At 43.0% G+C, this 12941-nt stretch overlaps 1 protein-coding gene across 8 annotated transcripts in view; it reads left to right on the top strand.

Moving 5' to 3' along the window:
• Positions 1 to 12941, top strand: part of LOC121276881 (terminal uridylyltransferase 7-like) — a 96924-nt gene that overhangs the window by 17652 nt on the left and 66331 nt on the right. For all 8 annotated transcript variants that reach the window (XM_041185491.1, XM_041185490.1, XM_041185486.1 and 5 more), the window contains exon 3: positions 7234 to 7388. In XM_041185491.1, coding sequence (XP_041041425.1) covers positions 7234 to 7388 — 155 coding nt within the window. The remainder of the gene's footprint in view (positions 1 to 7233; positions 7389 to 12941) is intronic.

The raw sequence follows: 12941 nt of genomic DNA, 5'->3' as shown, positions 1-12941 counted from the left end.
TTGAGAGAAAAAAATTCTCCTCATCTCTGTCCCATAAGGGCAACCCCTAATTTTAAAACAGTGCCCCCTAGTTCTGGACTCACCCACAAAAGGAAACATCCTTTCCATGGCCACCTTGTCAGTATTGTTCAGGATCTTATATACTTCAATCAAGACACTCCTCACTCTTCTAAACTGCAGTGGAAACAAGCCCAGTCAACCTGCTCATTCCACGTATCAACCTAGTAAACCTCCTCTGAACTGCCTCCAATGCATTTACAACCATCCCTAAATAAGGAGACCAAAACTGCGCACACTATTCGAGATGTGGTTTTACCAATGCCCTGTATGACTGAAGCATGACACCTTTACTTTTATGTTCAATTCCTCTCGCAATGAAGGATAGCATTCCATTAGCCACCTTAATTACTTGCTGTATCTGCATACTAACTTTATATGACTCATGCATGAGAACACCTAGAGCCCAATGCAGTTAGGAATTCTGCAGCCGTTCTCTGTTTAAGTAATATTCTGCTTTTTTATTGTTCCTGCCAAAGTGAATAACTTCACATTTTCCCACATTATACTTCATCTGCCATATTTTTGCCCACTCACTCAACCTATCTATATCCGTCTGCAACCTCCTTATGTCCCCTTCACAGCATACTTTCCTACCTATCTTTGTGTAATCTCCAAATTTATCTATCATGCCTTCACTCCCCTCATCTAAGTCACTGACATAAATTGTAAAAGGTTGACGCCCCTGCAGGACGCCATTTGTCACATCCTGCTGATCAGAAAAAGACCCATTTATGCATACTCTGTTTTCTGCCAGCCGGCCAATATTCTATCCATGCTAATATGTTAACCCCCTACACCATGAGCTTATATTTTCTGCAATAACCTTTGATGTGGCATCTTATTAAATTACTTCTGGAATCCAAGTACAGCACTTCTGCAGGCTTCCCTTTATCCACAATGCATGTTACTCCTTCAAAGAACTCCAATAAATTGGTTAAACCTGATTTCCCTTTCACAAAACCATTCTGACTCTTCCCGATTACCTTGAATTTCTCAAAGTGCCCGGCTATAACCTCTTTAATGATCGATTCTAACACCTATCCCATGACAGACATCAAGCTAACTGGCTTATAGTTTCCTGTTTTCTGCCTCCCTCCCTTCTTGAATAAAGGCGTTATCTTTGCTACTTTTCAGTCTGATGGAACCTTTCCATAATCTAGGGAGTTTTTGAAAATTAACACCAACACATCTACTACCTTATTAGCCATCTCTTTTAAGACCCAGAGACTTGTCAGCCTGCAGCTCCATCAGTTTGCTCAGCACTGCTCCCCTAGTGATTGTAATTTCACCAAGTTCCCCTCCCCCTTCCACCTCCCAATTTACAGTTATTAGTGGAAAGTTTTTTGTATCCACTATAGTGAAGACAGAAGCAAAATATTTATTAATTTAATCAGCCATTTCTTTATTATCTACTATTAACTCCCCTTTGTCACTCTAGAGATCCAACACATTTTATTTACCCTTTTCCTTTTTAAATACCTGTAGAAACTCTTGCTATCCATTTTTACATGTCTAGCTAGCTTCCTATCATACTCTAATTTCTTTCTCCTGATTAACCTTTTAGTAATTCGCTGCCGTTCTTTATATTCTGACCAATCATCTGACCTTCCATTCTTGTTTGCACAGTTATGTGCTTTTTCCTTAAGTTTGATGTTTTCCTTAACTTATTTAGTTAACCAAGGATGGTGTGTGCTCCCTTTAGAATTTTTCAGAATATTAGGAATATACTTAATCTGAGTATTCTGAAATATCCCTTTAAATGTCTGCCACTGCTTCTCTACCATCTATCCCCTGGCCTAGTGTCCCAGTTCACTTCAGCTAGCTCAGCTTTCATACCCACATAATTTCCTTTATTTAAGTTCAAAATAATAGTCTTAGACCCGCTCTTCTACCTTTCAAACTGGATGTAAAATTCAATCATATTATGGTGACTGCTTCAGTGTGAGGTCATTAACTAACCCTGTCACGTTACATAATACCAAGTCTAAGATAACTGCCTCTGGGTGGTTCCAGAATGTACTGCTCTAAGAAACTATCTTGAAAGCATTCCATGAACTCCTCATCCAGGCTACTACTGCCAATCTGATTTTTCCAGTTTACATGTAGATTAAAATCACCCATGATTATTGCTGTCCCTCACAAGCACTCAATATTTCTTGTATACTTTTTCCTACATTATGGTTACTGTTAGGGGTCCTGTAGGCCACTCCCACTAGTGACTTCTTTCCCCTACTATTCCTCATTTCCACCCAAACCCATTCTACATCCTGATCTCCTGAACCAAGGTCATCACTAAGTATTGCACCAATGCCATCCTTGATCAACAGTGCTACCCCTCCATCTTTACCTAGGTTCCTATTCTTCTTGAATGTCATATACCCCTCAATATTCAGGATCCAATCCTTGTCATCCTGCAGCCATGTCTCCATAATGGCTATCCAATCATATTTATTTGCTTCAATGTGCGCTATCAATTCATTTACTTTAAGAATGCTACACACATTCAGATACAGAGCCTTTAGTTTTTGTTTTTGTTATCTTTTAACATCTAATCACAGAATCACAGTGCAGAAGAGGCCCTTTGGCCCATCGAGTCTTCACCGACACGTGAGAAATGCCTGACCTAGTCTTGACTATTGGTGTATTCTCAGGTTTTATCTCCTCTGCCCCTTCCTGTTATTCTTTGACCCTCATTTCCTGTATTGTCTGCTGCCTTGAATCAACCCCTTGATTTGCCACACTTACCCAAGTTTGATCCCTCACCTCACTTGTTTAGTTTAAAGCCCTCTCTACTTCCCTGGTTATGCGATTTACAAGATCACATGTCCCAGCACAGTTCAGATTTAGACTGTCCCAACAGTACAGCCCCACTTTCCCCAGTACTGGTGCCAATGCCCCAGAAACCGGAACCCACTTCTCCCAGACCGGTCTTTGAGCCACGCATTCATCTTTCTAATCTTATTTGCCCAATGCCAATTTGCACGTGGCTCAGATAATAATCCAGAGATTATTACCTTTGAGGCTCTGCTTCTCAATTTGGTACCTAGCTTCTCATATTGACTATGCAGAACCCCCTTCCTTGTCCTGCCTATGTCGTTGACGTTTACATGGACCATGACAACTGAATCCTCCTCCTGCCACTGCAAGTTCCTCTCCAGCCCTGAGCAGATGTCCTGAACCCTGGGACTGGGCAGGAAACACAGCCTTCTGGGCTTTTGTTATTTGCTACAGAGAACAGTGTCAATCCCTCTGACTGTACTGTCCCTTACTACCACTGCATTCCTGATCCTGCAGTTGTAGTTTATCTTGTAATGCCACTCCATTGTATATCTCCAAGATACTCCAGCATTTGTCTCCTTTCAAGGATAAAAGTGGAAGTTTTAATTCTCTAACACCAGGGATAAGCTTCATCATCCTTCTCTGTACCATTTGCAAGGCTTGGTTATTTCCTGATGACCCAGAATATATCCCACGGACAGCTTTTGTTTCACTGCCTTAGACGTCTGTCCTACCCGAGCTAAAGCAAAATACTGCAGATGGTCGAAATCTGAAATGAAAGCAGACGATGTAGTAAATGCTAAGCAGGGCGGGCAGCATCAATGGAGAGAGAAACTGTTAGCTTTTCAGGTTGATGACCTTTCATCAGAACTGGACAGAGCTAGAGATATAACAGGTTTCAAGCAAGGACAGAACAACAGAATATAATCGAAAGATACGATACAAGGCAGGAAACATTAAATGAGAGAAGGGATATAGGTGCATGGCAAAAAGAGATGGAGCAAGAAAAGAAACAATTGATAGGCCCAGAGAAGACATAAATGTGAAAAATGTGCCAAAAGCTGCCTCTGAAAAAATGAGGACAGCTGTTACAATCTGAAATTGTTGAACTCGATGTTGAGTCTAGAAGGCTGCAAAGTGCCTAACTGAAAGACGATGTGCTGTTCTTTGAGCTTACATTGAGCTTCATTAGAACAATGTAAGAATTTGAGGACAGAGAGGCCAGACTGTAAGTGGAGCAGAGAATTAAAATGACATGCGATCGTAAGGTTGGGGTCACGTTTGTGGTTTAAATGTAACTGTTCCACAAAAATGGTTACCCAACCTGTGCTCGTTCTCTCCAGTGTAGAGAAGACCAGATCATGAGCAGCAAATACAGTACACTAAATTGAAAGATGTACAAGTAAGTTGCTGTCTCACCTGGAAGGAGTATTTGGGGCCCTGAAAGGTGTGAAGGGAGAAGGTAAAAAGGCAGATGTTTCAAATTGATGGACTTTCATCAGAACTGAAACGTTAATTCTGTATCCACACACACTGCTTGAGCTACTGGGTATTTCCAGCATCTTCTGTTGTTATTACCCTTGAATTCTTTGTGGTCTTTGTCAGGCGTGGCTCCAGGCAGACTGTCTTGCTGGAAAAGTTATTCTGTACCAATATCCCTATTTCCTTTACCTTTTAGTTCCATGTACCATGTTCATCTACTCCAGCTTCTTTCTTATCCAGTCTGTCATCCATGAATGTAGTTGCACTTTTTTCAATTGTTGGCGTTTAATCGTGTTTATGATTCATACTGCAAAAATTCACAATTACTACCCTAATCTTATATTCAGTCATTTTGTTGTGAATGCTTTCAATAATCACAAGCTGAACCAGTTGCTGACTGGGCAGAGATTGCATCATAAGTAAGTGTCTTTATAAGTTGATCCTTGGCCCACATGGCCTCTTGGATTAGTTTAATCACCTGAGGGGTCTGGAGATGAATTTTGCAAAGTACTTTTTCCCTGAAAAATTCCTGGATTTTTTCGCCTCACCCAGGAGATTACGTGACTGTGTGAGTGGATAAACAGCAGGAAGTTGTGTTAACCATGATGGTCCGGCCATCATGGTGTAGGGGCAGGCGCTGTGGACCAGCTGGTGTTTTCCTGTCTGACAGTTTTATATGTTTGTGTATAAAAGAACAGGTGCAAGTTAATGGGATGCAATTTCACAATTAAGGCAATAAGCAGCTTTATTTGTTATCTTGAACTGACTGCTACATTATTTAACTGTTGCCATCGTAAGGGATACAATGTAGCGGGTGGTAAAACATCTGGTAAGGGAACAACCAAAGGTGTGACCGAAGAAGGCATCAACGTCACATTAAGTTGGGGGCCTTGCAGAAGCAATTTGAGCGGTTAGATTTTGGAGTAGTAAAAGATCTCTAGGGGAATAGTCTTACTGCCATGCACCAGACCGGCACCAGGACCAATAAGGAAAAACATACTCTACAAAATTCCTCTCCATACCCCTCAAGTGATTAAACCAGTCCAGAAGATTACATGGACCAAGGAAGGGTCAACCTATAAAGACACTTATCTTCTATATGATGCAATCCCTGCCCAGTCAGCAACTGATCCCATTCCCTTCTGAAGGCAGACAGAGAGCCAACACCCACCGAATCAGCCAGCCACATCCTTCAGTGGCTCGCTGTCCTCTGGGAAAAGAAGAGACATCTATCATCCAGTTTTATTCATTGTTTAAACTCTCTTCAAAATCTGTTAAATGGAAATAATCTATCAGTAGGGACACTACCCAGCCCTTTAATTATTCTATAGGCCTCTAACAGATCACCTGTGAGTGTATGCTTTTCTAAAGTAAATGGACCAAGATCCTTGAGTAGCTGAGATTCTTTAAGCTAGGAATCAATTTTGTTGTTCTCTGGACCTCCTCTAGGGCCATATATCACCCACCATTTGGGAAGATCAAAATTTGGCCACACTGTCCTATATGTGGTCTAAGCAGCAACTTCTGCAGTGTCAAAATACTGTACTCTCATTTAATTGGAATGTTTCTATTAATACAACCCAATGTCTTGTTAGCTTTAGCTAAAGTTTCTTTAATTGTTTATGAACGTTTAGTGATCTGCACGCAATAGTACATTGATGATTTTCTCCCTCAACCTTTCAGTATTGTTCTCTGCAAATGTGATGTCTGGGTTGACCTTACCAACGTGCCAGACATCACATTTACCTAAATTAATCACCATTTGTCCATGTGTGGCCCACTCCTTGCTTGGGGAGATTATTTTTTTTTTTGAATTTGATGACAGACATCCACTGTCTTGATTCTTGCACAAATTTTAGTGTCATATGAAAATTTACTTCATTCTCTCAACACTGCCGTCCAGGTCATTAATAAATAGTGTGAAAAATGGGCTTAGGACCGATCGCTGAAGGACAATACTAATGACATGTTTCCAAGCTGAATTGCTTTGTTAACTACAACCTTTTGGCTGTTGGATCAAAGCCAATTCCTAATCCAATATTTCAAATTTCTTCTGATACCACAGGATTCTATCTTGTGATGTAACCTAGTGTGAGGTACGTTGTCAAAGGTATTTGGAAAGACAAGGTAGCCAATGATCATTGAGTTTTCTTCATCCACTACCTTAATGGCATCCTCAAAAAAGCATCAAATTTGTTAGGCATAGTGGATGTTGGCTGTTAGGCCTCTAGTTTCTTAGCTCTGATTTAGCTCCCTTTTTGGAAACTAGGAGCTACATGAGTTAACTTCCAACCTAAGAGAACAACCCCTGACTCTATTGCTTAACTGCAAATGTAACTGCATTATTTGAGAGGCTCAGGGGAGATTTACTGTAATGGTTCCAGGGATGAGGGATTTTAGCCACGTGATTAAGTTGTGGAAGCTGGAATTGTTCTCCTTGGAGCACAGGGGATTGAAGGAAGTTTATTGATATAGTACAGGATTTAGATAAAGTAGATGAAGAAAAGCTGTTTCAATTCACTGATGGAACAAAGACTAGGGGACAGAGGTTTAAGGTTTTTGGGCAAGAGATACATGGAGATGTGAGGAAGAACTTCTTAATACACTGAGGGATAAAGACCTGGGACTTGCTGCCTTTGAGGGTGATGAATCAATGAATTCGAAAGGAAATTAGATAGGCATTTGAGAGAAATAAAGTTACAAGGATAGAGTGGGGGAATGGGGCTGACTGGATTGCTCAACAGAGAGCCAGCATGGACTTGATGGGCCTAATGGCCTTCTATGCCATTATGATTGTGACCCAATGGAAGATTTTGTTTAGTTTTTCAAATTGTCTAATGAACAAATCAGTTTTGTAAGTACGGTATTACCTGCATGCGGTGGTTGTCATTTGAGACTAATTTTTTTTTGAAGGCCAAAAGAAGTCCAAGAAACTGAAAAGAAATGAACAAATGCAAGACTTCAGTGCACCCATTATTGATGAACCCATATTAACAACAGATCAATGGCTTGGATTATATCAAGCTGAAACAAGACTACGTCGAGAATTTATCTTCAGACTCAATAAAGTAAAGTAGCTATTTATGTAGATCAGTTTTGTTACAGATAGAATAAATTTTATTTTTTTAGCATGGTTAAAACATTTAGATTCTGTATATGCAAGGAATTTAGATTTTTAACAGTGGCGTGATATGTGCCTTTATTATTTGCTCAAAGGGTTTTATATTGTTTCAAGGAGTTTGGAAATCTATGGCCTTTCCTCTGTTTCTATGTTAGACATGTACATATTTTTATCTGTTACATATATGAACAGCACAAAGGAAATAGTTCCATGCCTTAATGGCCATCTATTAAGGACCATCAAGGCATCCCCTTGCCCACAATGCTGAAATAAAAGCCACCGTAAAGCCAACATTCCAAACCAACTTTATCAAACCAGCTATCCAATATCCCATACATAAACTAACTAATCACCCTTGTGCCTGTTCTGCATGTGCCATTGCCTGGTCTAATGTTCCTATCCAGTGCTGCAACATATTTGATGGAAGACTTTTATTGGGGGAGACTGCAAATGGCCTTGCAGGACAACCTGGCCCAAAAGGCCCAACTTTGGATGGCAGCAGTCTGGCAAGGGCACTGGCAGAGTGGCAGGGGTAAGAGAACAAATGCTGTCATCCTGAGGACAGCAGATTTGTGCTCCAGGGAGCCATTCCCCGGGACAGTGGATCAACAATCCTAGTGACTGGTATCCACAACCGCGATGACTACAGTCTGAGTCTTTATGGTAGCAAGCTGAGCTTACATGACTTCAGCCTGAGCTTCCAGTGCAACACGCAGACATTGTATGGCTTCTGCTTATGCTGTAATGGAAGCTGTAACATTAGCAATCAGAAAGGAAAGAATGAATTCCAAGCTCTGCACAAAGCCACGTGTAAGGTTGGTGCCGTACTCTTCAGCATTCCTTGAAAGTGGCTGCAGGCTTTCTGACAAGCCTGTCAATTCACTGAGCATTTCTGTGTGCATTCCCATCAGTCCTTCTCTGTTCAATACCCCTTTTGAAGTCCTTATCTGAGCCCTCTGCAGCAGAACTCGTGTAACCTCACTCTCCAGCAAACTGGTATCTGTGTTACCCTTTCTCCCTGCTGTAGCTGCAGTCCACTCATACCCGGTGTTTCAACATATCCTTAGATCCCACCCCTAAGCTTCCCTCTAAAGAGTACACAGTGTCATTATCTGAGCAGGTGGCTGAGAGAGAGAGCAAGTGATGGTGTTTTATTTTTTCAGTTTCTTCTTCCTCTAACACTTCATGCTTCAGCACCCACTGTTGGCCAGGTTGAAACCTAATGAGAAATGGATTACATAGGAGCATATTGTTATTGTGTATGATTTCATCTCCGCCACTGGCCACAAGCTCAGTCTTGGTCACCCCAGTGATGGTGAGCACTGTTGCCTCCATCAGGATGAAGGCATGCAGTCGTGCCAGTCCTTTGACATTTGGTCCTGCTGCTTATGGTTGTGAGCCCCCTTGTTCTCCAAGAGAGTCGGAATTGTGTCAGTGAGTGTGATACAATGGGTTTAGGTGCTGTGACTGTCAAGGTTGATTAGCTGGCAGTGTGGACAAGCTGTGAGATGTGGATGTGAGGCTTGTAGCAGCTTGTTAAGTAAGTGAGGGTGAAGTGAGGCCATCAACATTAAGTGTGAATCATAGTTGATAGAGATTGCTGGTGGATGAGTGATATGGGTGTGGTGAATGAGCAATGTGTTAGGCTAGTGGTTCAGTTGTAAGGATCTGGCATTTCATGATGCATTCACTGATCTTGACCACATGTGTGAGGTTGTTAAACTTCTTCAACACTGCAGCCAGGCTTTCGGGGACTATACTGCTTGCAGTATAGGTGTCTGGCTGGAGAACTTCCTGACATCCTGTGATAGTGAACAATTCTCTTCTTGTCCACCTCCTGGACCAAGGCCTCTAGAGCTGCATCAGAGAACCTTGGAGCATGCTCTCTCACCTGCAGCACCATATTCACTGTTCGTGCAGGGCAGGCACTCTCCCCTAGCCACTCCCAACTCCTGCTGCAGCCAGTGTCCCCCTCTTTTAGGAGGTGCAGGCTGGCTTTAAGTAATGCATGCCAGCTTTAAGTGGTGTTAGCCTCACACAAATGGCCTGCTGCTGAAGTGTGCAACTACTTGACAGCTACTATAAATTAGCAGGCATCACAAAGTTTGAGTGCTGCTGCATTATAAGGAATAGGTGTGGGTTAATCCTACACTGCAGTCATCCCCATTTTCAGGAGCTAGTGAATTTTGCCCCTAATATCTACAGTGAGAAAGTTTTCAGTCATGGGCAGTGTTCAGGCAAGAATAAAAGCCATACCCAGCCTCGTAAGGAAAATGAAAGCAATCTGGGAGTCTTAACTGGCAATAAGTTGCAGCTAATGCAGGAGTGCTCGGCAAGTAAACCACATGAGGTTTTCATGTGTATTATGGGGACTCTCATTTATCTGGAGGCTTGTGCCAAAGTTGAGAGAGCTGTCCCACAGACTAGTCAAGCAACAGCCTGACATTGTGCCATGCCCAGAAGACATTAAGGAAAATAAATATCTATCTAGCTCTCTATCTTGTGAGCTCTCTCTCACCAACTGAATTTCTAGCCATCAGAAAACAGCAGGGATGTTGTTACCTGTAAAGAGGTGCTAATGCCCGCTGTGACTGCAGAAATCAAATTGCAAGGAAATGCACAAAGACTCTTTACATTTCTAAGGCCGAACCCTGGCCAGCAGAGATAATATGCCTGTGAGGACAAAAGGACCCTGTAACCTCTGTTAAACTTATTAATGGATGAAGTATTAACCATCTCAAGAATCCAGACCAGGAATATACGTCCTTTGTCCAAAACCAAGGGAAAGAAGTGGGAGTTATGCCCCAACCCCGCAGCTGCAAGAACCTGCAACGTTGCCTTGTGGGGTTTAACAAAGGCAGTTTGCCATCCTCCATCAACAGAACAGCAGCAGAACCAGAGCTCTGTCCAAGCTTAAATTGCTTGGCCCTCATCTCTACGGGAGCGTCTGAACTTCTTTACCAGTGCCTACCACAAGACTAATTAATAGAACAAAGAAAGAACAAAGAAAAGTACAGCACAGAAACAGGCCTTTCGGCCCTCCAAGCCTGTGCTGATCATATTGCCTGTCAACTAAAACATTTTGCACAGCTGGGCTCTGTATCCCTCTATTCCCATCCTATTCATGTATTTGTCAAACTGCCTCTTAAACACCACTATCGTACCTGCTTCCACCACCTTCCTCTGGCAGTGAATTCCAGACACTCACTACCCTCTGCTTAAAAAAAAACTTGCCCCGCACATCACCTTTATAGTTTTCTCCTCTCACCATAAATCTATGTCCCCTAGTAATTGACTCTTCCACTCTGGGAAAAAGCTTCTGACTATCTAGTCTGTCCATGCCACTCATAATTTTGTAAACTTCTATCAAGTCGCCCCTCAATCTCCGAATTACCTGGAAAAACTCAGCAGGTCTGGCAGCATCGGCGGAGAAGAAAAGAGTTGACGTTTCGAGTCCTCATGACCCTTCCACAGACCCTCAAATATTCCTTCCCAAATATGAAGAGAGTGATGTGGAGCCATTTTTTAGCACCTTTAAGAAAATAACAGAACAGATAAAATGGCTCTCAGAGATCTAGACATTTTTAATTCAAGGGCAGTTGGCAGGGAGAGCCCAAGAGGACTACTCCCGATGAATTATGAGCAGACCAAGTCAGCCATTTTTAAGTACCTACGCATTAGTCCCGAAGGCATATCTCCAACAATTCCAGAATGTCCGTAAGAAGCCCACAGAAACCTTCATCGAGTTCAAACAGCTGAAGCAAATCACATTTGACCGATAGGCAAGGTCCCTAAGAATCTCATGCACCTATGAGAGATTACGTGATCTAGTACTGTTGGAGGAATTCAAAAATTGCCTATCCTCCAACATGCGAATACACCTAGAAGAGCAGAGAATCCTCACAGCTAGGGATGCAGCTTTCAGAACAGACAGCTATGATTTCACCCATAGGCCTGGAAACTCAGACAGACCCTTTCCAAACCATTTCCATGAACATTGGAAAGATGAGCAGGGTGACCCAGATGGGGAAGGCCCCCATCCAGAAAAGAAAATGCAAAAGGGGGTACGAGAAGCCCCCTGCAGCCCGAAAGAATTCCAGGAGGGCTGTGTGTTCTCATTGCTACAAAATCTCCAGACCCGAATGCTGGAGATTTGGCCTAGTAGTCCCCTGAAGGACTGCCCAATGGGTAGTGCAGCAGAGCAGGCAGACCCTCTCACTACAGAAACTTACCAATTGGAGGGCATGGCACTTTGCGTGCCTGAATCGGACAAACTCCCAGAGAGCTTCCGGAGTTTTGTCCTTTCAGGAGCAGTGTCCCCCTACTTGTCCCAAAAATGTGAGCAGGTCCTTGGTACTGCTCCAGGACATGGGCCACTCAATCCTTAATGTTAAAAGGAAACCCAAAGCTACCCTCCAAGTCCCCCCTGAAGACCAGAGCACTGATCAGTGGAGTGGGAGGAGGACCTGTGCCTGCCCGCCCCCTATAAGGTCCACCTAGAGTGCGTCTTGTTTCAAGCAAAGTTCCAGTAAGAATTGTCCCTACCCTACCAGGAGCAGGAGTTAATTTCCTCCTTGGGAACGATTTGGCTGGCAGCAAGGTGTTAGCCAGTGAAAGAAAAGAGGCCAAAGTCAACCAGCAGAAATCTGCAGATGAGCAGAAAGCTGGAAAAGGTCCAGAGGCCCAGAAGGGTGGAATAGCACCCGTAGATCTCGAGCAAGAGCTGCTCACAAGTAGCTTGGCCGAAGCCAGACCAGTGAAATTAAGAGACCCAGAAAAGGCCCCTAGAATCTGTAATAAATTCATTAAGTATCCCAGAATTAAATAGGGACCAGAGAACTTAAAACCATGGAACCATAGAAAAGTTACAGCACAGAAGGAGGCCATTTGGCCCTTCTTGTCCATGCCAGCCCGAGAACACCCAGGTGCCCTTTCTAATCCCACCTTCCTGCACCCAGCCCATTGCCCTGCAGCTTACAGCACTTAAGATGCAGATCCAGGTACTCTTTAAAAGAGTTTAGAGTTTCTGCCTCTGCCACCAACTTGGGTAGCGAATTCCAGACACCCACTGCCCTCTGCGTAGGTAGGGAAAGAAATAGTAAGAAAGATGCCCCATGTAGCCAAAGAGCCTGAAAGAAGTCAGGATATTAAGCCTGGAAAGGAAAGGGTTAAGGATTTGCTTGAAGTATGGCTAGCAGAATCCTTCGTTCTGGCAGTAAATAGGGACGAAGGGAGTTCCCAACCCAATAAGCAGATAGAGAGTGAGACTCCTCCCCTAGTTGAAAAATCACAAGGGAGTGTAGCTGGAACTGCACCTTCACTTGAGGGCAGAAGAGCTCCAAAGGACATGGAACAAGTTAAGAGAGTGCCCACTTCCAAGCCAAAGGCCCCAACTAGGAAGTTCTTGATTGGCCTGCCAGTAGCTTATGCTGAATTTAAATGTGGAGTAGAGAGGTTCCCAAATTGTCCCAGAAAGTGTGAGGAGGATGCCACAAGTAGT

This window comes from Carcharodon carcharias, chromosome 4 (genome assembly GCF_017639515.1).
Source record: "Carcharodon carcharias isolate sCarCar2 chromosome 4, sCarCar2.pri, whole genome shotgun sequence".
Taxonomy (NCBI): Eukaryota; Metazoa; Chordata; class Chondrichthyes; order Lamniformes; family Lamnidae; genus Carcharodon; species Carcharodon carcharias.
This window is presented reverse-complemented; position numbering and strand designations above follow the sequence as displayed.